At 47.2% G+C, this 25528-nt stretch overlaps 1 protein-coding gene across 15 annotated transcripts in view; it reads right to left on the reverse strand.

The window, feature by feature from the left end:
* Nucleotides 1–25528, reverse strand: part of WASHC1 (WASH complex subunit 1) — a 44880-nt gene that overhangs the window by 894 nt on the left and 18458 nt on the right. For all 15 annotated transcript variants that reach the window (XM_087766788.1, XM_087766785.1, XM_087766777.1 and 12 more), the window contains 8 exons: nt 10729–10840; nt 9879–10025; nt 4739–4875; nt 3659–3794; nt 2320–2524; nt 1675–1839; nt 1169–1327; nt 466–534 (listed from right to left, as the gene is read on the reverse strand). In XM_087766788.1, coding sequence (XP_087622914.1) covers nt 466–534; nt 1169–1327; nt 1675–1839; nt 2320–2524; nt 3659–3794; nt 4739–4875; nt 9879–10025; nt 10729–10840 — 1130 coding nt within the window. The remainder of the gene's footprint in view (nt 1–465; nt 535–1168; nt 1328–1674; nt 1840–2319; nt 2525–3658; nt 3795–4738; nt 4876–9878; nt 10026–10728; nt 10841–25528) is intronic.

The raw sequence follows: 25528 nt of genomic DNA on the forward strand, positions 1-25528 counted from the left end.
ACACGCTCAAATGCCGCCCCAGCCCTGTGCAAGGGCTGATTTAACTAATGCTCCACCCGAGCAAGTCCATGCCCTCCTGTGCCAGGCGCTGAGGGGGTGACACTGGCCCTAAATGCCCCGGGTACCTGCCAAGGCCTTGGGGCAATTTGGGTGCCTCCAACGGCATGGGGCCCAGCTGCCCCAGCACTGAATTACAAAAGACACCGCTGTCCCTTCCTCACAGGTAGCTTTCAGAGCCTGTCCTCTGCCTCGGACACACAGCCTCCTCCAGTGTCTCCAGCTGGACTTGAGGTGGAGATTCCCCTGCTCACCCTCTGTAAAGACACTCCCAGCCACGCTGTGGCACACGCGCCAGGGAAGGTGTCTGTTCTTGCTTGTAGGGCTGTGGCTGACACAGCTGAGGTGCCAGAAAGGGCTCTCCCTCTTTCCTAGGGAGAAGGAGCAGCCCCCCCTGCAGGACAGTACCTTTGCGCCTCAGCACCAGTTTGTTGAAGAGGTCCGACATCAAATCTCCACCTTGTCCTGTAGCTCTCACTGAAACAGAGCCAGACAAGAAGTGTCAGTCTGAACCTAGCACTACGGCAAAAGCATTCTCCTGCAATACTGCCTTCAGATTAAAGAAAAAAACAACCCCCCCTAATCTTGTATCACACACCTGATCTCTCCCACTATAGTCCAGGTTCAGGGCAGAAAAACACCAGGCATTGGTAACAGCATCTTCTGGGGAAATCCAAGAGTGGAATTCCCTGAGGGGCAAGAAGGGCTGAGCGTTTGCAGTCTCATTCTGCCAAACCAGCTCCATCAATCCCCTCCCCAGCTACCTAAACCAACGTGCTTAAACTGGCTTGGCCCTGCCCCTCTCGGCCCCAGGGTTTCCTTTGCGTGTCTGCCCCTGTGCAGCACACGTGAAACTTCTACGTGTGCCCTGAGACCGGGTCTCCATCAAGAACACGAATGCCCTTCTTGCAGATGGGGTTTAGCAAGTTCACACAGCTTAGGTGTTTCCTATTCAGCCAAAGACCTACACCAGCCTCTGAGGAGAGACAGCACCTTTCTGCTCTGTATGTTCACTGTGCTCCTGGCGTGCCCATCTCCCCCCAGACCTACACCTCCCCAGCCTGGGGCAGAGAGCAAGGAAGATCAGTTCTGCCAAAAAGAGCCTCAGCACCTTGTTCTTGTTCCTTCTGCTTCTTCTTCTCCAGCTTCCTCTCCTTGACGCTGCGGAGGTTGGCCTTTCCAATGCCACCGGCCTGGCGGATGGACTCCAAGAGACTGGCACGCCCAGTAGAGGGGTTCACCACCTCCTTCGGGGCTCCCTGGACCAAAGCTGCAGGGACAGGAACGACAGGCAGCAGCCGTGGGTCAGTGCCCCAACAAATCCCCATGGAAAGGGCTGCTCCGATACCCTGCCAGCTTCTGCCTGGGGCTGTGAGCCTGGCCCAGACACCTCTCAGTGATGGACTTACGCTCAGCCCAGACAGCAGGAGCCCTGCCAAGGGGGAACTGAAGGCCTGCAGCTCCCAAGCAGGCGGGAGCCACTTCCCCTCCCACCACAGCTTCCCTCCTCTGCCGGGAGGCTGGGAAGCCACAGGGAACCGACCAAGGACACGGGCTGCAGCCAAGGAGTCAGGGTTAGATTCTGCTGGTGAAGCTGTGGAGATGCCCAGCCCTTACCTGCAGGCACTGCATTGCTGCTCTCCTCGCTTGCTGTCCGGGCTGGCTCCGAGGGGGCTGTGGGCTGGGGCAGGGGTGGTGGGGGAGGCACAGTAATTGGCATAACAGGAGGTGGTGGTGGAGGTGGTGGTGGAGGAGGCGGCAATAGCTCAGCATCTTGAAGGTCTGAAAGATGAAAGAAGTTGCATCTGAAGTGTCTCAGAGGACAGCACACCGAGAGCTTCAGCTCAGAGCTTCGCGTGCCTCAGCGGCAACAGATCAGGGTCCTGCAGCAGAGCATTCCCACCCTGTGCAGCATCTCTTAACAGCAGGCAGGGCCAAGGCAGAGTTTGAGATTCCCCTACTCTGCCCTCCCCAGCTGCATCCCACTCGCCCAAAGGCATCCCACCAGGCTGCCACCAGGCCAGTCCCTGCACACTGCGCTCCCTCCTCCCTAGCCATGCAGAGGGTGAGGGAGGTGAGGGGCCTGGAGTCTGGCCAGCACTTGAGCATGTTGCAGCTTTGACTCAGGCCCAAGCACAAGCCAGAGGTCTCTCCAACATCCATCTTGAAATCTCCACCAAGTGACCTTCTGCCTTGTCTCCATCTTCTAGCAATCCCTGCCTTCCTCCTTCACAGGATCCTGGGAGCAGGGATTGGAAATACCTGGTTGCAAAGGCTCCACTGACTCGGTGTTGAAAGTGGGCAGCTCTGGAATAGCACTGCTAGGGGCAGACGGTGCGATGCCGGGGCCCAGATCAGCACTGTACATTAGATCTGCAGCAATGCCAGGCAGGTCTGGCAGGTAGGACGGCACATCAATCTCAGGGACCTGGCCCAGATCTGGCACGTAGAAGTAGTTTTCAGCTACCTAAAAGAAACCCAAAACAAAAAGATAAGGCAGTGACTATGCACTTGCTTCCCCTTGCAGCAAACAGGGGCACTGCAGGGAACAGCCTGGGTGGCAGGCAGAGCTGGGCTTGCGTGCCTTGGTACAGCGGCTGCTCATCAGCTACCCCTACGACTGTGCTCTTGTTCTGTGGCAGCTCCCCGTGCTCAGAGGCTACCCGCTGCAGATCAGGCTTGGAAAAGGCAGGCTGCAGGAGGAGGAAGAGGTGCAGACTCTTCCTAGTTTCTTGCAAGTGGACTCTCTACTCCTCAGAAGGTTTCGTGCACCAACTTTTGCAGCCTACATAAGCCAGTCCCTTCTCCAGAAGAGAATGGTGCCTGAACCGTTTCTGAGATTCAGATGCAGGAGAAGCACAACCAAGTAGTTACAGATGTTTGGTTTTGTGTTTAACACACAGGCAAAAGAGTACCAAAGGTGTGCTGTGAATAAAGGGGTTTGTTTGCTATGCACACTGCTATCATCTCCTCCGGTCCAACATGATGAGCAAATGGCTCCCAGGCTCCTTTCTCTAGCCTCAAAACACACATTCAACCACGCACCAGCAAAGCTCCAGGTATGGTACTACAAGGTGTTGGGTACAAGGTTAGTCGTGTGATGGGGCAGCTGGGTTGGTGCACTGCCTGCCTCATGCCCACAACATGCACAAACCCTTTGCTCAGGCTGGCTGGCCCCCTTTCTGTTTGCACCAGCAGGCACCCCTTCCCAGCAGGAACGATGGGGATCAGACCTCCTCCCAGGCACCTTCCAGCCACAGCACCTCACCCTTAAGACTTCTCATGAGGCTCAGGAGTCAACACAAGGAGGATGATCAAGTGATGGAGCCTCCAAACTCCTCTACAACCCTGAGGTCTGCAAGGTGAATCGATATTACATTACTCTTCTCACCACTCAGCAAAGGCTTGAGCAGAGAGAAACACCTGCTAAGTTTGAGGGTTTTGTCTCACCCATCAAGCTCACACCAGGCCTTCAAGCACAGAAATGGGCAAGGGGCCATTCTCCTACCTGCTCTCCACCCTACAGAAACCCCCTCCTCTCAGAGAGCTGAGCGCAATGCTCTGAAGGGGAAGCAGCTGCATCCCCACAGCGGCATCTCACCTGTCGGTCCAGCTGTCCCCTTTTGGTGATGGAGAGAGGAGCATCGAAGAGTTTCTCTTCTGTCTCTGTTTCCAGAGCCACATGGGTCTTGGTCACTGCTCCAGCCAGAGGATCCAGGAAAACATACTTCTTGTACCTAAGGGTAGAGGACAAGTATTTCAGTGATGCTGCCTCAAGAGCGAAGGCCAGAAGAAAGAGAGTACCCAAGAAGGCCTTGGAGGTGGAGACCTCCTGACTCACTCACTCAGGTGGAACATGTTGGGCCTTCCAGTTTCCTTCTTTTAGCCCCATTTTCCTGCCTCACCCCTCCACAGCCAGGAGGCAATCAGCTCCCCACCCTGCCAGCACAGCCTCCACATTCATCCTAAAGCAAAGCCCCACTGCACTGCCATCATCATTACCAAGCTCTCCCCCTCCCACAGCCTGGCCTGAGACTGTCCTACAGCAGGACACCAGTCTCTCCTGGTTACTTGTCACTCAGGGGGAGGAGGAAAGATAAAGAGGGGAAATAATCTGTGGCTCAGGGAAAGAAAGAGGAGGTTCAGCAGCTGAAAGCTCAAGAAGGGCTTAAAGAAGCTCTTCAGTATGGGCAGCAGAAGGAACCATGAGGCAAAGCCCAATGGGAAAGGGAGCTGCAGTGAAAGGCAGCGGAGACATTAAAGCAGCAACAGCACTGAAGTGTTGCTGTGAGGAACCATCAGGAGAAGGAGCAGAACCTAGGCAGGCACATAGGGCAGAGAAGGGCAGGAGTGACAGCAGCTTTCAAGGCTGGAGAGAAATTATTACAGGGGTATGACAGGAAAAACTAAGTCAGGGAAGGGAAGTGCAAAGTTGAGTTGAAAGCAGGTGAGTGGAGGATCAGGTCCAGACAAAGCAACTTCTTCCACCCAAGGGGAAGAGTGAGGAAGAAAGCGTTGCTAGCTGGAAGCCAGTGGAGAGGTATCAAACCCTGTCCTATCGAGAGCCTGATATGCAAGACCCCCAGGAAAGCAAGGAGCTACTGCTGCCCCCGGGTCTGGGAGAGCTCCTCTGAGGACAAGCAGGGGAAGGTGAGCAGCATGGTGCTGCTCCAGCTCTCACAGGTTCTCGGTGGTGTTAAAGAGCAGCAGGGAACTGAGGGAGCTGATGTTCCGGGGGAGGCTGCCAAGGCCTTCTTCTGCATCATCCTCCTGGTGAATTTTGGTGCTCACGCACACAGGGAAATACTTGAGCTTCTCCTGCAAGAAGACAAACAACAGGTAGCAAGGCACTAAAATCACAGCTGCTGAAACAGCTCTCCCCAGCCACCACAACCCACATTGCTGGATCCACTGCATGGCCTGGGAACCCTACTGCTCCCTCTCTACCTCCCTTTGAGCAAGGAAGCACATGGACGACATTGCAACCTCACACTCATGACAAATCTCAGCAGTTTGGACTCACGACATGTGCTTCTGGTGCCATGGATGGGTCACGTTCAACAGGTGCTGCTGGGGCAAGGATCCACCAGAATAAAACAACCACTCAGGCTCTAAAGCCAGAGACAGTGATCAAGCACTGCAGTCAAAAAGGCATTTGTTATAGTGTCTCCAACTACCAGACATTTTCATGCAGGCAGAGTCCCCCAAACATCTCTATTACCTCCCCTCTGCTGCCTTCAGTTGATGTTTTAAGTGATGTGATCCCACCGGTGGGGTATGCAGGGAAGGCAAAGGAAAAAGAGGTTAGGAAAAAACAGAGTGCCTGCACTAGGCAAGAGATCAGGCAGAAGGGAGTGCGCAGGGTAGAACGTGTGCCAGATGGTTTTGCAAAGCCTGAGGGATTTGCAGGAGTTTTCAACTCTAATGAACTGAAATCTCCTCTCTCTCGGTTCTAAAACTTCATGCATAATATATAGAGCTCCCTTTAGAAAAGGACTTATTACATCTGAACTGCCTGACTTTTATAGAGCACAGGAACTGCCATCCCAGATCAGACCAGTGTTTCAGCTAGCGTGACAGCGCCCGCTGCCAGATGCTCTGGGGGATGAACCTCAGTGCCCACAGCAAGCTTTGCTGTAGAGAGAGGAAAGGCATCTGTTTCTGAACCCAGAGACAGCCCGGGATGGATGAACCTCGACCCCAGACCCCTCCCCACACTCTTCCTCAGCCCCTTCACAACTCCTGTTCCTTCTTCACGAACTAGGAAAATCAGTGGCCTGGCAGCTGCAAGGTGGTAAGTGTTCATACCAGAAGAAAGCAGAGCATTAACCAGGACAGTTTGTCAGATTAAATAATTGGCCACACTCTTGAGGTCGTCTTCTATCACCAGAAGATGACCACTTCAAATACTGTCCACAGCTTCCTACTGCCTCACTACTTGCAGCATCCCTGCTCTGTCCCATTCTCTGAGTCCTTCTTCCCTCCTTGTACTTGTATGGGGGAAATGGGAGACCACTGTTGGTTCAGTTTTAAGACCACACCTCAGCAACATAAGCAGTTTCTGCTGATTGAAATTTCAGGCTTGAATTTGGTAGCCAGAAATCCTCAGAAATGGCTTAGTCACAGCTCAGTTAATCGACTAAGAGTTTGTATGATGTTCTGAGTCTATAAAATGCTATAACAAAAGACCTGGGAGGTTTTGATTTAATTTTTTCCCCCCAAATAACATGTTCCAACTTGTGAAAAACACACTGAAATAAACATCTTGAATTTTTACAGAAGCAAGTAAGCAAAAATATATAAATTGTTATTTAGAGACTGCAGAAGCAGAGCTTCAAAAATAAAGGTCCTTTTGATCATTAATATTCATTTCCCAATGTTTAATTTTTTAAGCATGAGGGAGTACTGACATTTTTTGCTAGAACTGTTCACACATACTTAGCCCTCAAGTCATATATATATTTTTTTAATTCTCTCTTTGTAGATTTCAATTAGCACTGGAAGACTGTGCGTCACTTTAAGGGCGTAGCGAGAAACCAACCATTACCTACATTTACTTATAAGTCACATCTAAGGCAGTTATAAAAGCACTAAGCATGAGTATTACTCTGAAACGTGAGGCTCTACATAATCCTTTTAATTTAAATGCCACCAAAGTGCTAGTCTTATTCAAGTACCTAGATCTGTTTTGAAATTTAGAACAGCTATATACCATCAATAATATCCTGCAACTGTGAATTCCACAAGTTAACATGCCATTTAAAAATTAGTTTTCTTATAGGGACATTAAGGCCTTAAGCCAAAGGTTCAGCAACCTCGACATACTGAAGTCACGGGGAGCGCCTGAATGCTCAAACACCCCAACCTGGGGTTTGGCACCTGGCAGGATCACACCCGTAAGGACACTGCATTTCCAAGCATTTTTCTCCCTAAAAGCCTACAGTTAAAAATATGTAAAGTCACCCTGCTTCTTAAGTTTAATTAAGCACACACTATTACAAAGGGAATTGGTGTGATGATACGCCAAAAACCCCCTTCCCCCCATGCCAGTGGAGTGCTGAGGCTAGCTGGAAAAGCACTTGAAGATGAGAAAGTGCCAAAAACCTGGTTTAGCCTTCCCACGTGCACGGTGGACTCCGACAGAGGCAGAATTCACAAGGACACGCTAAGTTACTGATATTTTTGAAGTCTAGCAAGGTTATTCCAGCGGTGGACTGTAACTTTTGCTTGGACCTCTTCCCAAGCCCAGGCAGACCATGTCTCCCACCCCATCTTCCAGCCTCCTGAGGGGCACTTGCATCACCCAGACACAGGTCCCACCAGAAAGCAGTGCCCAGTGCCTGCAGCCAACTCACTGTTGAACCCTGCCTAGCTGCTACCACAGCAACGTGCAAAGCAAGTGGCTTTCCAGGCTCACCACAAGGACCCTGTTTCTGGCACTCTTATCCATCAGTGCTTACCTTACCAATCTAAACAGTGTCCTCTCAACAGCTGTGTTTTCACTTGCTTGGGGTGGGAGGGGGAAAGGAGAATTTCCTAGGAGGGAAGCATTTTTAAATGAACTGCAGAACCACGTACATTTCCAACTCAGCTGCTTTCCCCCCAGAGCACAAACCCTAAACGCTGAGCACAGGCTGCCACCACTTACCCTCAAACTGACAAGAGCAGAGCTGGCTTTCCTGGTGGTGTGTGTGTGTGTGTGTGCATGTGCGAGTGAAGTTAGCAAAGGCCACTGCGACTGCTCCCAGCAAAGAGGTCCTCATTAGAAGTGAAAACAGGCAGTGAGCCTCTGCTGAAAGCCCTGAATAATTGAGTAGGGCATAAATGCAAACATTAGGCTTCCCTCTGTCATATTTCATTACTGTGAGGCACGTCAGGCTGCGTGCTCAGCTATGGCCGAGAAGGGCCTGTCTCCCTAGAACGTGGTCAGAGCTCGGTCGCACCGAGCCCCACCGAGCACACCAGCTGCTCCTGGCACGGGTCCCTCTGTCCTTCATCAGCTGACAGCCACTCGCCAGCACAGCAGCGTTCCTCTGCCCCACAGAAGAGCTGCAGGAGCTAGCGTGTGTGAGTACGGCAAGAGTAACGAGACCACTCGCTGCATGAAGTAGGGTCAGCAAAGCCAGAGATATCAACAGCCCCAAAGGCGGATCGAAAGATGGGTCACAGGAGGCGAGGAACAAATACAAACATCTCCCGGGGCCTGCAGCAAAGTCCCTGTGGTGATGGCACCCTTGGTGACAAAGGGCAGAACATGGCAATGGTACAGAGACCGTCTGGGAGAGGGAAGAGGTGGCATCGCAGGCAGGTGGCAGCGGGGAAGGGCGTGCAGAGCCTACTGGAGCCAGCAGGCCAGTCGGACGGGCACACCATTTGCTTTTTGCGGGACACGGCTTTTTACCAGCTGATGCTCTTCTCAATCCCCTCCCTGTGCGAGGGGCCGTACATTGGCACCAGCCCTTCAGGGTGGGAGAGCATCTCCCCTGCCCACTCACCGCCCACCTCTGCTCCCCCCACATGCCACCAGCCAGGCGGCACAACAGTAATTGGCCTGCCCTGGCCGGCCAGCAGCAGGTCCCACACAGCTCTGCCCTGCGCTACTGCCAGGGCTCGAAGGAAGCACGAACCCTGCTCGGGTTTGCCAGCTGCCCATTTGGCCAGCAACCCTGCTTCCCTGGCCTGGCTGAAATATTTATAACTACCTCACTGTGTGAGGTCTCAACTCCATTAAAACTCGGGAAAGTTTAGCATGATAAATTATTCAGTGGCAGCTTTATTTTTGGGCCAAGGCACACAAGGATGAGGAAGGAAGTCTCCTTAGGGGTGGAGAGCAGGGACGTTGTCAGGTTGAACCCTAACCTGCCAGGAAGAGCACATCTGCTAGTCCTGGCACAGTGCATACACAGAAACTTTTAAACTTTAAACACAGAACATTTCTTCCCCTCCTTCCAACCTGGGGATGTTGACCCAAACTGTTGGAGACTCCTTTGGTAGCATTTCCTGCCAAACCCACCACTTCTCAGACCTCCCTAAGAAGCCTCTCTCTGCCACTCAATCCACAGGCTAAAAGGGGACTCAATACTTCAGGATCCCCTTCAACACCACCAGCTGCAGACATCTGTGCTATGGGCACACCACGAAGCCCCAGCTGTGCTGGGTACTGAGAGATTCAGCCCCTCTCTGAAGGGCTTGCAACCTACAATAATTGAACACAAGGCAAAGGAGAAGCAAAGCACAAACAAAAGACATAAAGAAGCAAAATTATCTTTCCCGAGAAGATATAAAACTTAGCTGGGAACCAGGGAGGGACAATACCCAAGTAGGATGCTTTCCTGGGACAGAAAAATGCTTTAATGACTTCTTTTTCTCCTGACACACTCACAAGCACTTTTATCTTTCCCTTCTCACCATTGCTTACATCAGAGCCTTCAGAAACTATTTTTCAAACAATTATGACCCTGATCCCAGCTGCCTTGCTATGCATAGCCGAAGCCTTAAGGCCAGCCAGCAGCACCCACCGGCACCGCTGCAGGAAACGGCAGCGTTTCAGGAAACGGAACTGCTCTGGAGAGCTGGCAGCCGACAGCACCCAGAGCACTCCACCACTGCGCCAAGGGCTTGTACCGGCATGGCCCTCTCAAACCGGCAGCTCTGCAAGCTTCCCAGCCTGATCTCACACACCCCCGCCAACAGGCCAAGCTGAAAAGATGTTCTGCTCCCAGCCTATATCCTAAAGCCCTGGTCTACTTCATCAAAGAGACTAACAGCCTTCCAGCTTCTCTTTGCTTGTTCATCTCAAGGTCTGTTCTCCTTCTCCTTACCTGCAGAGCTTTCTCATCCAGCACTCGGTGTTTACTCTGAATCTTGTGTCTTGGCCATTTCTGTTTAGCTGGGTCTTCCGCACCAGCAAAAATTGAACTGTACTCCTGCAGTCGTTCAGGGGCTGGATACTTGGCACTGGAAAATACCTGTGGAGAGACAAGGAGGGACTGAAAAACCCCAACAACTAAGCAATCCTACACTACAGAAACACATGGAGTGGAGTAAGTGCACAATCTGTGATGGTGGTGGGAATGGACAGCCTTGGAGTCAACAGGCTCCTAAGGGTTACCTGCACGGACCCAATCATGCATGCGCTGTCACTTCAGAAAGTAAAAGTGCCAGAATTTCTCTCTATATGTAAGTACTAAGTCATAGGCTTCCACTTGCAGGAAGGGAATTTGAAACACTGTATTAAATGAAGGAAGAACAGGGAAAGAAGAATTTTCACCAGTTTTACATGGCTCAACAGGATTAAGATGCACTAAGGGGAGGCTCTCTAACAGCAGCTTTCATCCAAATAGCCAAAGCGTCTATGAGCCTGAAGTGAGAAGGTGTTGGGCTTAGCTCAGCCTGTGCCTTTTCTCTTTCTCAGGGAGAAGCTGGGGCAGCAACTTACATAGGCCTCATAAGGCCAGGAGCTGTGTGGCTCGTGGGTCTAAAAAATCACGAACTGGCCAAGTCAGGAAGGGGATTCTCATCACAACCCTGCTCAGCAGCAAGGCACAGAGAGGTGAGCCGGCAGCAGCTGCAGCAGCTGAGCACCTGTTCTTCCCCAGAGCTTATATCAGGAGTAAAGAGAGAACGTGGAAGGAAGAAGAGAGGCCATGCAGCCTTCACTGAAGTCACTACCTTAATAGCCTTCTTGCTGCCCTTTATCTTCTCAATCTTCGCTTGGGCAAGCGTGACTCTCTCACTGATTGCTTGAAGCTGTGCCCGGCTGGCCTCCACCCGCTGCGAGATCCTAGGAGGCAAGCACCTTTCTTAAGATGAAGAAACCAGAGCCAGAGGTTTTTTGGCAACAGCCAGCGCCCAGGCCCTCAGGGAAGGATGTGAGTCTTGGTGGACTGGATTGTTTCATAGGGCAAAATAGTGCTGGTTGAGATATGCTTGTCTTGGTCCCATTGAGAGTTTTATGCACTCTGACATGAAGGTAGGTCTAGTCCGTGACTCACAGCACAACATTCCCGCGGCTGTTTGAGGCACAGCACAGAAAGATGGAAAACTGCAGGTTTTTTGTGACACCAGAGTGCCACAAGCCCTATGCCTCTCTGCAGGTACTGCTGACAAGAAAGCCACAGCCAGTTATCAACTGCCAACATATTTTTAATAAAAATGACTTGTTAAAAATGAAAGGCAACACATGCTAATGAGCAGAGTTCAGGACTCACAAGGCTTATCCTGTCCTCTACTATATGAGCAGTTTGTTGCATGACTTCTTCCATGTTGCTTTACAGCTTTGTGATTTGGTTTCAACATCAGTTAAACAACATTAGGCCCTCATTTGGAGCAATAAAGCATGCTAACTTGCGTAATTTTTGCATAACTAGATCAGCATCAAAATGCTTTGGGACTGAGGTGAAAACCGCTCTGTGGCAGCAGGTGATAGCGGTCACTGGTTAAGTACCTCTGCGTTCACCATGTAGACATATTCCTTTCCCACGAAGCTTATAGCGGACGCCTTGCAGCCAGGGGCACGACTGAAACTGCCAGCATGCTGTGCACAGTTGCTGCCATGCTGCAGGAACTGTCACACAGGCTCAACCAGAGGCTAGGAGGGACATCGGAACCAGGCATTAGCTACAGGTACTATGGAGTCACCTTCTCAGAAGAGACCTTCCTTCCCCATGCATAACTAGCAGGATCTCCCTAGCTTCAAGCTCAAAAGCTGAAAATTGTTCTGAATCTTCACCCCTCTAATGAAACCAGCGAAGAATATTTTTATGGCTATACAACCCATTAGGAGAGCTAGCACTCCACTTCAGCAATGTTTTGTAGCAGTAAGTTCTATCGGATCATTTTGTGCCTGTAAAAATCAATCTCAAGAATTGTCTTTAAATTTCACCAAAAGTCCCTCTGCTTTTGAGAGCTCCCATGCTTTTTTCCCCACTCTGTATAATTCCTTTTAATAACAAATCTGACATCAGCAGTGATCCATGATTCCCATTTTCAAACTCTACCAAACCTGTCTTTTCAAGTATTTTCACTCTGTACAGCACATTCCCTATTACAGTAGAGAAATGGACTCCACTAAAGCCCCCACATTGCAGGTAGTGAAAAAACACCAAGTACAAGCAGCCTATTCACCTTGTATCATTCTGAAAGACCCCCAGTTCTTTCTCTAAACAGCTTTAAGCGTTTCTGTTTGTTTATAGCCACGCTCCCCTCTTTCGGGAGGCATGAAAATCCTTCCTTATGCATATGGCAGGAGAGCACACAGCCTGTTTCTACTTTATTCTTTTTGGAGTGGGAGATGAGCAAAACTGAACCTCATGAGATTCTCCCTCTTGGAATTATTCTCCATTTCCCCATCCTTTTATTTTAAATACAGCCCAACAGCTTGTATTTTGTACCAACACCAAGTACAAATCTGTTCATGATTTTCTTCCCACAGCCTCCCTCTGTCTCAGTGGAGTAAGTCCACATCACTTACAAACTTGATAGGTTCTCAGAGTAGTTTCTGTTGTTCCTTTCAGCATGCATTTCCTAGCACCTGTCTGCAGCAAATTTCACGCGTCATAGAGCTGTCCCATTGCCTTGTTTTGTTAAAGTGTGAGATGCCTCTGAAGGACCTAAGTCTTCCCTAACTGCTCTCCCCAGCAAATCTTCCCACCTCACAGTTCACCTCTTTTCTAGATGTTTCATAATTGTATTGATTGACACTATTTCCAGCACTGCTCCTGGGGGCATCTGACTATTTTTACTTCTTGCAAAGCTGAAAAAAATCGGCCATTTATTTCCGCTTTGCCTCTCTCCCTCAAATCAATGATGCAATTTTCCCTCTCACTTGTGAGTAGATCCCCCTCCTAGAAGAGCTCAACAAAGCCTTCCCAAAGCTCCACATAAAAGCAAGGTATCAGTTGCCTTTTAGCCAGTACCCTGCTGACTCCCAGACACAATTCTCAGGGGCTGAGCAGGCACATGTTCCACTCCCAGAAGGAAATGTTAAGCAAATGGTTATGCAAGCTCAGGCAGGCCTGGAAACCAGTAACCAATCTCTTCCCTCCCGCTCCATGAATGCGAGTGGGTCTAGTGAGGCAGTCAAATGCTTCCCTTACTGCCTTTCCTGCCCCATGTTATCCCCGCTGCTTCACCAGGTACCACCTCTTCCTCTCCCTTACCGCACTGACTCTTTTGCTAGCCGTGAAGAAGCACAGGAGTTCCTGAGGAATCTCAGTTATCCTTACCTTTCACCCTTAACCACTTCCACATTTAACATTCATCCTCTAAGACACTTGGTTTAGGGAAGGAACGGTGCCACAACTCCTTTTATGCCTGCACCAAACACAGGCGGTGCATTGGCTATTACACAGTGCTGCTTGGTGCTAGAGTACTAACACCTCCCGTCGCGCATGGACAGCATCAGGGAAAGAAGAGAAAGCAAAGCACCTCTCAGCCCACAGCGCTGCACACATCTTTCTCATTTAAGGTCTGCTGGAACCTCTCTGAAAAAGAAGGCATTCCTAAAGACAGAGCGTGACTGGCAAGTACTGTGCCCTAGCTGCAACAGTAACGGTGCATCCAGAAGGGAAAGAGGGAAGACATCTATAGCTTCATCCATCCCTACTGCTCACCAAATATATCCGAGAGTGATTACATTCACTGATGAAAGGACAGTATCAGGCAGACGGCCTGCTCCCAGCACAAGCCAGGGAATTTGTCCAGTGCCAGTTCATATGTTTCAAACCATCATGGCTCTTCCCAGAGGCAGCCTGTACATTCTCCCGTGATCTCCTGCTCTAGGGCTTGCCAGGCCAAATCCCACTGACCTTAGGAGATACGCCAAAAACCTTCACCTGAGGTGGTACAGATGCAGGCACACAACACAGAAGGAATACACACCAGTCTACAGAATTAATTTATTTGTTGCTGAGCAAGACAACCATGAAAAAAATTATTAAACCCCCTCAATCCAACTAATCCAAATTCCATCACATGTACAGGCTTCTAAAAGTACACGGCTGTTACGCATGTACAGTTCAAGATACAGTTGCATGAGTTAGAAGAAACAATATACCATACTGATACTGAAAAAATACATGGAAAAAAAACCCCTCATGTTCAAGCGTCCTTCAGCAACTTTAGTATTTCTGCTGTTGTGGAAACTGAACTTACTCCAAGGAGTCAACCTGGTGTTTGTAAAGAAAGGAAACATAAAGGGACAGAGAGTGCTTTTGCCAAGGATTTCAGGGGCAAAGTGTTTGAAACAAGGTGGCATTCAGACATCAACCTCCATTTAAGGAGGAGTGTGTTACTGAGTGGCGTTGGTTTGAAAGGCAGTTGCAATCAGGACAGGAGGGGTAAGTGTTAATAAAATGGCCCATTACTGCCCCTCAGAACCCTGCGCTCAGACAGCTAAAACCACCATCAGCATCTGAACCTGCCCCGCGCCTATTCTATTAGTCATCGCTGCGTTATTTTGCTCTCGGTGCTCATTTCTGCTTGAAAAACCCCTTTAGTTAGATTCAATGTGACTTTGGAGTTGCAAAGACGCAGGAGGCGTACAGCGACAGCCCCTCCCTTTGGGCAGCATGCATGCTTCGGGACAAGAGAGAAGGGGGCCTGCAGAAGGAAGGAGAATGCATCACCTGCCTTCAAATCCTGGGCACTGAGCCAAACCAACCTTCCCCTCCCAACGCTTTTCTCTGGGGAAGTAATACATGTGGCAGATTAAATCTATCTAGTGGATTATCTCTTAATCCATGCAGACTTTTATTTTTAATCTAAGCAGATATTAAAGCCAATCTTTCAGCTGCTCTGATGCAAGCTTTCACATTCTCTTGTCCCTCTGAAATCTTTTTGCAGTCAAGCCCCCTGCACCTCACCCCCAACTTAGATCTCATTTCTCCTTTCTCCTAAAGCCCTCAGCCTGCTGCCTTGAGCTGCCCTCCATTTTAGAGGCAACTCTCTCCAACACCCACAGCAGGTCCCAGGAATCCTTCCTCCCACCTCACCGCCTCCCTCGCTGGCCCCGTATCCTCTGTCCCCTCTGCAGTCGGGGAGCAGAGCACTTCCCATTACCTCCTTATAACTCCTCTGATAATCCTCACATTCAGCTAGCTACTGAAAGACCTCCTCTGCCGTGTCTGTGTCTGCTCATGGGGGGAAAACTACTGTTCTCTTACTCCCATAGGAAAAAGATTTGAGGCATTAGGAATTTGGCTTCCAGGATGTCAGTTGTCAGCACTGGCAATAATACCTTATTTCTATGAGGGTCTCCAAGCACTCCACAATGCCAAAAAAGAATTGTGATTTTTATCATCTATATTTGCTAGGGATCAGACAGCATCAGAAAAAAGTTTAAAATCAGAGCAGGTTTAAAGACAGGCTGACAGATTCCCAGAAAGGTGGCTGAGCAAGACAGAATTCAGCTGGAGGGAAGCATCACAGCAGAAGGAGACCCTTTGCTGTCCACGTACACATCGCCCAAAAGTGACAGGGATGACAAAACTTGGGAAGCGGGAGAGAAGAGAGGTGAGCTCCACACCAAGGTGAATGAGAAAGGCAAGGCAGCACAGGCTGGGAGCAAACCTCTCTAGAATACCAAAGAACTTCAATTTCATGTCTAAAGTACAAAAGTAAGCGATCAACCAAGGAGAAAGAACATTACAGAGCAGAATGAGAAATGAAGTTGCACAGGAGGATAAGGCAGCTGAAGTATTAAACGACTTTTTCCTTAAAGGAGGACTGTACACATCACAGCAAGTCAGGCTTCTGGTCTCCTCCCAGCCCAGACTCCAACCCTGAGAGACAGGGGGATGTTCAGCATTGCTGTTCTAAACTTCAGGGTACAGATGGTAAATTTGTTCTATAAATCCTTGGCTTTTTGCCTAAAAGTCAAGCTGCTTTTTTTTTTTTTTTTTCTTCAACAAAGCGTGCTTTTATTAAATTCCTCCCTTACTGCAGGAGGTGTGAATTAGAAGGGACGGAGTTTATGGTTCTTGTATTTTATTACATCCCCAGACTCTCCAAGCCGCTGGTGCTGGTGCAGGGTAACAAGGGAAGATAACAGTGCTGGCTGCCATTCATCCTTCCACAGCACCAGTGCCAAAACCAGCATGATACCATTACTGATGAGTGAGATACCATTGAACCTCTAGGACAAGGTTCAGTGGGTTACCAGAAGTGAGAGAACCACCGGCGCATCGAGGAGAGACTACCTCCCAGGGAAGGGGAGACATCACCCTATGATGAAAGCAGCAGCAGAAGGTGGTGCTGAGGGAGCGAAGTGTCCAGCTTTCTTCTCAAGCTACCAAGCCCCTTCCTCACCTGTTTCTTTCCTGGGACCCAGAGGCACATCATGGTTCTCTTCTACTTGTATGCTGCGGAGAACAGGAAAATCTCAAACTTTGTCAAGTTTTAATTTGTCTAAGAATCTTCTTGAAAAAAGGCCATGGGCTTTTACGGCTCCTCAGGCTGCTGAAGTGATGGGGAAACATCAATGCATCGCCCCTGGTACCCATAACTCAGGGCTCCGATGCACAATTCACTAGACTGAAGCAGGCCCAGAGAGCTAGGCTAGAATTTCTAAGTGGGTTCTGGCTGGCTAACAAAGGATAATGTTTTATGAGGCACTAGAGTGTGCTTTACAAACAGCCTTACTGCATATGGATGTTGCTACACACTGCAGTAGGCCAGCTCAGAGTTCACACAGCAACGCCCAGCGCAGTCAGAAATGGACTGGGAGAAGCCTGAGCTCCACTCTTCCCACTCCCACGCAGTGCCTCTGCCCCAGCAGCTGGCAACATCGCAGGATCGAGATGGGGAGACCAAAGGAAAGGCTGCTAAGACATTTATGGTTTACAGCAATCCAGAGAAGCATTCAAAGCCAGTTCACAAAGCCAATTCACCTCAAAACTTTGAAAGGCAAAAAGCAAAAATGCATGCTTTTATAAAAAGCCAAATACGTTCAACCACTCAAAGAAAGATCAACTTGTTTGCTTTCTGCTCTTCTCCCTCCTTCATATTTAAGCAGTTTCTAAAGTCTTACTTCATGTCTGAGTATGTGTAATCAGAAACTGTCATCATACACAATCTCTGACAGAAAGAAACCCCAAGTGAGATAGTGTAATCAACATTCCTTCCTCCATTAAGGGTTTGGGTATTATACTAATTAATGTTCATCACACTTTGATTGCTCCTTGAGCCTGATTTGCAGGTGTTTCAGCATTCACATATTGCCCTGCTCCTGTGATGCCGAATGGCTTTTCAGATTGGAGGGTGATCAAGGTTGCCAGGTTATCCTCAGCAGGATCTGGCATACATCACTTTCCACAGGTCATGTTCTCACACAAAAATAATTTCGTTTTGATTTTTAATCTCTCATTTCACAAGGTGCTCACACTACTGTGAATTAAGTTTATGTAAAACTGGAAACTTAGAATTTTGACCTATTACCAGAGCACCTTCCTCCCTCTTCCGCTGCAACTTGTTCTCCTCCCCAGAAAAGCACCTTTTCTTTTTGTCTTTGCCTTTTTTTAAAGAAAAAAGAAAAAAAAAAAGACCACAAACAAGTTCTTTAACCTTCCAACCTTTTTACTTCCCTCCACCACTGACTGATCTGAAAGCGGACAGGCTTTCCTTTTTTTAGAAGAAATATGTACTAAGTAGAAAGTCTGTGTTTGCAAATAAATTACACAATTAGATCTTCTAATTAAACTATACAGGCTACTTTTGGTCAAACTACTTCTCCATTAATAGTGTTAAGATATATGAACACAACAGGTTCTACCATCAGAGTGACAACTTTTGGGAAGGATGCTCTAAAAGAAGTAATGGGAAAAAACTGGTTCTTCTACCAGTACTGCTAGAGTTTCATAGGTGACCTTTTGAGTTCCTCCACTGGCAGCGTGGGGGCAGGTACTGAACAATACCATGGAGCTGCCTCCCAGAGCGGCAGCCACAGAAAGAGTCTGGCGATATTAGGCAGCAGATGCTGTAAGTACTAGTAACTGGTTTGTTATCTATATAGTCTTCACTCATCCTTGCAAAATTCTCACCAGTGTTTACTCCCTGAAGCTCAATGTTTTTTAGTAATAGCCTAAAGTGTTTTGGTTTTTTTTTTTTTCCTTTTTCTTTTCTTTTTTAAATCACTATTGAAAGGAAGGCTAATCTTGTTTGGACATAATTTTACAAAACTGTCAGCAGTAAATTTTATTTCCATGTTGCTTGAAGTTATGGATCATATTTGGCAGATAGCTTGAGAAGGTGTTTTGGCACCTTGTAACCTTAAATTAATCAACTGTGTACACAAACATTAGGTTTCTTTTTCTCCCATCAAAGCTCCTTTCTTAGAACAGCCAAAGATCTTAGATCTTCCCCCCTGTCCCCACAGAACAGAAAATGTGTATCACCACACAGAGTCACAAGAAACACAAGCAGTGGAGAAACACCCAGGTGACCCTGTGGTGAACAGTATCTAGGAACAGGGAGAGCTAACACCTCTGAAAAGGTCTCAGATTCCTCTGGATCCCTGAGAGTAGAAGAAACTCCTTCCCAGCCTTCATTTGGGCACTGTGTCCGATTCTACACAAACAATGCTTCTGTTGTACACCTCAATCAACACCATGCTCTACATTTCCTATCAGCAGCAGTCACAGGAGACAGATCAGCCTGGATTTACATGTCTGATCTGTGCCTTCTCCCAGCTGGGGTTGCAAAAGAAATGCGTGAGCCACCAGCCAAAACTGATGTTTCTTCTGAGCTTCACCTGAAGGCAGCAACTCCAGGGACTAGCACTGACAAGTCCACAGCAGCCTCCCCAGCCCTTTTAGCCTGTGCCTCACTTGAGCCAAAGATGCCTCGCTACAACACCATGATAATGTGGGAAGGAAGAGTGACGTTTGCAGAGCCTTCCTCCCCACTGGCACGGCAGTCCACACCGACTCAACACGGCAGAACAAGAGGAAAGTCTGGCTCAGAAGATCAGAAAGTTCCTCTTTATTCCTAGCTTTTCCCCATACCTTCCAAGTGGTTTTAAATCAGTTTTCTTGACCAAGGTAAGTAGCACCCGGTTGCACACGTGTGATAAGAACTGATTTAGTGAACAACCCTAAAGGTTCTACTAGCAGGCTTGCCCAAAATAAAGGCTGAACGTACCAGGTAAGCCAAGCTCCCGCTCGTTCGTTGAGGTGGAGGCTTTTTATACCAACACAGCACACAGCACAAATGCTGCTCCTAGTCTGTTTACCTTCGCTACCAAAACAGTCATTGTCACCGAGAATAAGAATGCTGATCAAAACACGCCCGCCTCCGGAGCGGAAAATGATTCCTTGTGATAGAAGTTCAAACTCTAATCATTCTCTGAGAAAAGCATTGCTTTTCTTTGCATTTAATCAAATATCATTAGAACTTCATAGCTTTTCACCCAAAGATCTCAAAGCAATTTCCAAGTGTTAATTAAGTCTCAGTTGCTGGCGACACCACAAGTGGAATCGTTTGTCCCCCATGATAAAGGGAATCTGGGGAAATTCACAGTACAGTCCCAGTGGACCAGATTTTTCAGTCCATCATTCACTAATTTGAACAATTTTTGCTTTAATTCACAGGAGTTAAAACATACGTTTCAGTAGTGGTTTAATTTTCAGTTTTACTAAGTTTAAGACCACCTGTGCCACCACTTCTACACTCTTCAGTGCCTCTCCATTGCCAAATCTGTCCCACTGCTGCTCTCTAGAATAAACTCCAGCCAGCAAGCACTGATGCAAAACACTGACCGTTCTCTCCATCACCACTTCTTTCTCTAGATCCAAAATATACCCTCTCTCAACATTTAAGACACAAGTTTGAAGGTAAAGGTTTTTGCATTGGCTTTAAATTTTCCCCGCTTCCCAGTAGCTGATGGCAATCACACGGAATTTGACTTGCATGCCACAAGTTGAATCTTCATTCCCCTTTTCAGTAACAGATACTTAAGAGCTATCATTTACAAGCTAGTAATCACACAACAGTCACCAACTAAAATCAGTCTCTATAAAAACAACCGTCCTGCACAACTGGAGTTGCATACTCAGGGGAACGAAAGCCTAACCAAGAAAAAGGACTTGCTACCAATAAAGCAGTCTGCTTCATCAACTTCGAAACCCTCAAAGACAACCGCACTTCATCTTTTCTTCTTGTAACTCTTAGTTCCTTTCTGACTTCCACCACGTAATAAGGGTCTGCCTCTGTGGTCTTTCCTCACTTTGCCGTGACCTATTGAGGTTGTCATCAGATACTTGGTAAATGACCTAACTAGCTTTTGAAGGATGACTTGGAGTATCCAGGTCATTCTGTTTTGCTCTCAACACTGAGTTTCTGCTCATCATATTTGCTGCAGTGATCACTATACTTTCAACAACTTACAACTCAATCAAGTTTCTTCTATTCCCTTCCACTCTTCCTTCAATTAGGTACTTCTGCCCATGCGAGCATTGCCACTCGCTGCTTCTGCTCAGCAGTCAATGATCCTCCCTCAGCATCTTGCGAGGACCAGTGCCGATTCCCAAGTTTCCCCCAAAACTTTGCTACAATGAAAACAAGCCCAACCACATAAGATAACTGTTTCTGAGAAAGTGTATCAGCCCTTCACTAGTAATGAAACATCATTGCTAACTACATCTTTTCCCTTTCTCACCCATGCTTCCAATTTGAACTTCTCATAACAGATCCCTCCATTTCAAAACAGGTCTCCTTCTCTTAAAGAAAGATTTATTTCTGTATTTTTTGCAAATAGAGCTTTTTATTTCAAAATATTTGCTCTTCAGAAACAGAGGTTGTTTAGCATTACTTCTTCATTTTCCTACAATCAATTGCAGTCACACTCAAATCTCAAAAGGCACCTTCTATGATATGCCCATCAACAAGCTAATTTGAGCATAAGTGCTTCTTCAACAAATGAGAATAACTCTGTATGACACGTTATCCATCTAACACCTTTCCTGAGTGATTACAGCACTTTCTTACTTTCTTGAGGGATTTCTAGTTACTTTTCTGCAAAAAACTTTGTGCCCCAGGCAGAGATTTTTCTAACAGCCTTAAAGAGCAGAAGCCTCTCTGCTTGGACTGACAGCTGCTCTGTCATTTCAATGAAACAGTCTGTGGCACATCAGTGATCAGACATCACCTTTAGAGCAGTTCTAGACACATGATTTAATTTTCCTCACTGTCCTTTTAAAAGTCATCTTCCCCATGTAGTGACTCACAAATAGTCATTAAGAATGGAAATAGGAGCTTCACAATAATACCAGAACAAATTTGCACAGTATACTTTTCAAACCTCCTTCCCTACCCCAAAACTGCCAGGACCGTAAATTCATAAATTTTAATAGCGTAACCACTCGCCCTGTGACATACTCACACAATAAATGTTCTCACGGACCAACGCCTTCAGCAGCAACTAATCCCCTCATCCCAGCTAAAAGTAAGCATGAAGGGCATGATTTTGGCTGTGGGGTTGTTGGGGTTTTCCCCCCCCTAAATTGCCCATGTGCTAGAAAGAACAAAGAAAACCCTGCCTGGTGCTCAGTAACCCAACAGGAGTTAGGAGCTTCTCACCCTCCCTCCCTCAAAAAAGTCACACAAAGTCTGAATTTCTTCTGGAATCAACAAAATCCACGATGTCGCTGTCAAAAGTATTGTTGTTGAAGCAAAACCAAAGAAACCCAGTCATTGGGCCAAAGTGACAGAGAGAACTGAACTGTGGAGACCATGAACTTTCTAGTTTCTTGGTGCTGAGCTACTGGAATGACTGGCATGTTATATGTATTTCACAGATAATCAGAAACACTATTCCTGCTGCACTACCACAGAGCAGAAGTGCAACAGCTTTACTTTCTCTTCTAAAAGGAATGTCTTGTTCTGCCTCTTAAGCCCATCAAGCATGTCTTCTTATTCAACTTTGATGGTAGACCTAAAATGAAAGTCCTAGAAGTAAAATAAAACCAGGTATTTGCATTTTAAAATGTGTATAGAATAAGGATCATATTCTTGGATAAATTAAGAATGGAATCCAACTCAGAAGACACTAAATTACTCATCTGGGGCTTCTCTTTAACATACTTTACCATCCAAATCCTTCATCCCTGGCTCCAAGAATAATTTTTATCCCCTCCTCTCCCTAATGGCACAGCATGGTGGATTCCTTCAATAAAATGATTATCTGGAGGATTTCAATGGAAGAAAAACAAGAACTCCATCATTAGCATCTGCAAATGGATCTGCTGTCTCCAAAAGCACTGCTCTGTCTTAACTGTCAGTTGCATTTACACCCAAACTCTAACCTACCCCATGTGGAAAAGCCCAGTGACAGCACCACAGCTAGTCAGAAGGAAGGACCACAGACAGAGAATTTAATCCGCCTGTCAAGTGTGAAGAACAGACCTTTGGCACTGGCGTTTCCCCCCGCAATTCTCCCTGCAGTGCGTGCACTCCCACTTATATGGGGGGAGCCTGTAATACACATTTCAAGCCACTCAGTGTTATTTTCCAGACAGTTTTCTCCACACTAGAACCCTGATGGAAGTCATGCCTGTAAAACAAAGTCACTTATTTGCATCTCTTCCTTCAGGGCTGACTGAGTAGACAAAACTCATCCATAGGAACAGAAAATGACTCCAATACATGTGTGAGAGTCCATCATCTGAAGCTGGTTGAGAAGGTAGAGCTATCACTTTGTATAAGAAAAGAACGACATGGCAATTGCGTCAAGAAGAGTGGGAGTGGGAGAATCTGACAATATTGCCAAACCTGCAGGCTAAGAAACTAGAAAAAAGGGAACGTTTGTTTGCTGCGAGGCACACACTGACTTGTTGTTATGATCTGCTTCTCCTTGGATATTTCCAGAGAGTAACAGCTACAGCCGCTTGGGGTAAGGGGCTGGGGGGAAGGGAATACCTCTCTGGGTGGGGGAGTTCATAAGTTCTTTTCCAAATCTCTGTTAATTAACAGCCACCTCCTGCCCTAGTAGTTTATAGTCATGACTTACTGCTGGACAAAATCTCAGCCACTGCATCGAGTCGATCTGGATCCTTCCAACCTACAGCCATCCAGAGTACTTCAAGGAAAGGAAGTTTACTCAGCTGCACAACGAGCAGAGTTTCAGAGTTCTCCTGGAGAACTTTCTCAGGGCACCACAACTGTGGGAAGACATTAGGGAAGCACACTTAACACTCCCATGCTAAAGTACTGCCGCCATGAGACCTCTTTGCATTCGTCACTCACAGCTGTGGCTGGGAGGTCGGCCCCACTTCTGCTCTCCAGGCAGCCCTCAAGGCCCAGGCCACTGCCTGGACCCTGCAGTTGACACTGATGTCCCACTAACCTACTGAGGGACTGGCACCACAGATGTTAGCAAAACGCAGCCAGAGATGCACTGTAGCACAACTTGTCCACACCCTACCTTCTAAAATTAATTTCCCTAGCACACCTTCCCACCACGCTCATGCTGAACTGCTGCCTTCCTCCAACTCAACGCTACCTTTAAGGCACCCCCGAACATTTATGAACACCACATACAAGTGATTCACATGTTAGCATCTGTCTGAATCGGGTAGAAACTCTGAAACAACATTCAAGAGATGAGCCTAGAAAAGGTGTCAACATGCCCACACAGCTCTGGCTTCAGAATTAACTGAAAACAAACATCCAAAGGCGGTCCCATTGTAAAGACTTGCATTGCTCACTGGAACAAGTCTCTTTGGCACGTGGCAAGGAGGACAGATCACCACCACTTCCATCCCCTGCCAAATTTTTTTACTTCTTTCTCAAAGGGCTCTCAGTGCTCTTGCTATGCAGAAAAGCCTGGTTTAGGGTTCAGTGTGGAATTCTCACATACCTTTAGACCATCGTGGATGCAACATCACCATTATTATTTCTGGATACATTACTCTCATGCTCTAGGATATTACAACTTTCAGCCATTTAAAACCTCACTGCATTAATGCATCAGACAGTATTTCTGAAGTCCATAAGTCTCCACAAGCATCAGCTGGTTCACACCTTGCTGCACTCAGCTTCAAAGAAAGTTATTTCAGTGCAATTGCACAGTGCCTGGGCTCCAGGCTATTTACACACTACCTTTTCAATCCAGAAACAGTTCAGTAAGCAAAAAGTTGCATCTTGTCAATAGCAGAGAGGTTCTCTTGGGCTTCCACTTCTTAAAGCAGTAAAAACAGGGGTAATTACACCTCTGTACTTCTGGCTTCAAGATAGCTCATAAAAGTTTAAACCCATTTATAGCAGTTGGGGGTATACAAAGTGATCCATCTTTCAACTTAGTCACAGCTCTGTCCTCAAATTGACTGTGCTTTAAAATAATGGTTGGTGAAAGAAGGCAATGTTTATCAAGATAATTACTTCTCACCAAACACAAACGTGTCTAACATTTGTTTCTTTTGCCTCTTCCTGCTACAGGCTTTATTTCCATAGATGGTTTTGAAACTGACTTTATCTGTTTTGTAACGCCTTTGAATAATAAACAATGGTAGCAACTACGTGTGGCATCTCTAGTGTTAAAATCATAGCTCTTTAAACATTTTAGAAAATTTTTGCTGAGCCATAGGGAGTCTATAGATAGTAGTAAATTGATTTTAGCCTACAGGCACATACAAATATGAATAAAAAGCACAGAAAATTAAGTCAGAAAGCCACCATGAACTGCATGTGATTGGACCAAATATTTTCTTGCTTAACAATTTTCTTCAAGATGCAAAGTTCTGCTGCATGAACAGAGTCTGCACAGCAAGAAGTTCCTATGCTATCAAGAACTTACTTTTATTAAGCACGTTAAGATTTATCACAGACTCTTCTGGGACACCTCTTTTCAGGAAATCCAACTCATACAGTTGTAGACAGCAACATCCCTGTTACAAATGATCGGCATTGCAATAATCGATCCTCTAGAAGCTAAGGTGGGATTTCCCCTTGCTCATGACCAAAGAAAACAAAACAAATACCTTCAAAGCAAAGCCCACCTTTACTGAAATAGCAACCTTCCCTCCTGTTCTCTTTCAGTATCACTCCTTCACCCTTTGAGGAGCAGCAAATTCTCCTTCTGAGAATGGATCTGATCTTCCCAGAGTTGCAAACACAGAATGAAAGTTGTCCAGAGAGGAAGGAAGAGATTCAGGCCTCAGGATGGTCAAACCACAGTGCATATTCTACTGGGTATTCTTCCAGCTACCGAGGTGCACATACGTAGGCAGGTGCATCTTACACTTCTTCCTACTTTCAAATCTCTCACATGCTTTCTCAGGGAGTCTGTCTTGTCCTGTCTTTAAGGACCAGAGAGAGAATTAGCTCACCAGAACTTGAAAGCTGCTACTCAATACTGAGTTTTCTCCAACAAGGCACACAGTACAAACAAGAAACTACCCTGTCAGGGTTAAAAAAAAACCCACGAACTAAAATAAAACAAAAAACCATATGTACCAAAGTTATCTAAGTTTCTCCCTAC

This window comes from Nipponia nippon, unplaced genomic scaffold (genome assembly GCF_047370975.1).
Source record: "Nipponia nippon isolate SJK-2023a ecotype South Korea unplaced genomic scaffold, ASM4737097v1 scaffold_3, whole genome shotgun sequence".
NCBI classification, from domain to species: domain Eukaryota; kingdom Metazoa; phylum Chordata; class Aves; order Pelecaniformes; family Threskiornithidae; genus Nipponia; species Nipponia nippon.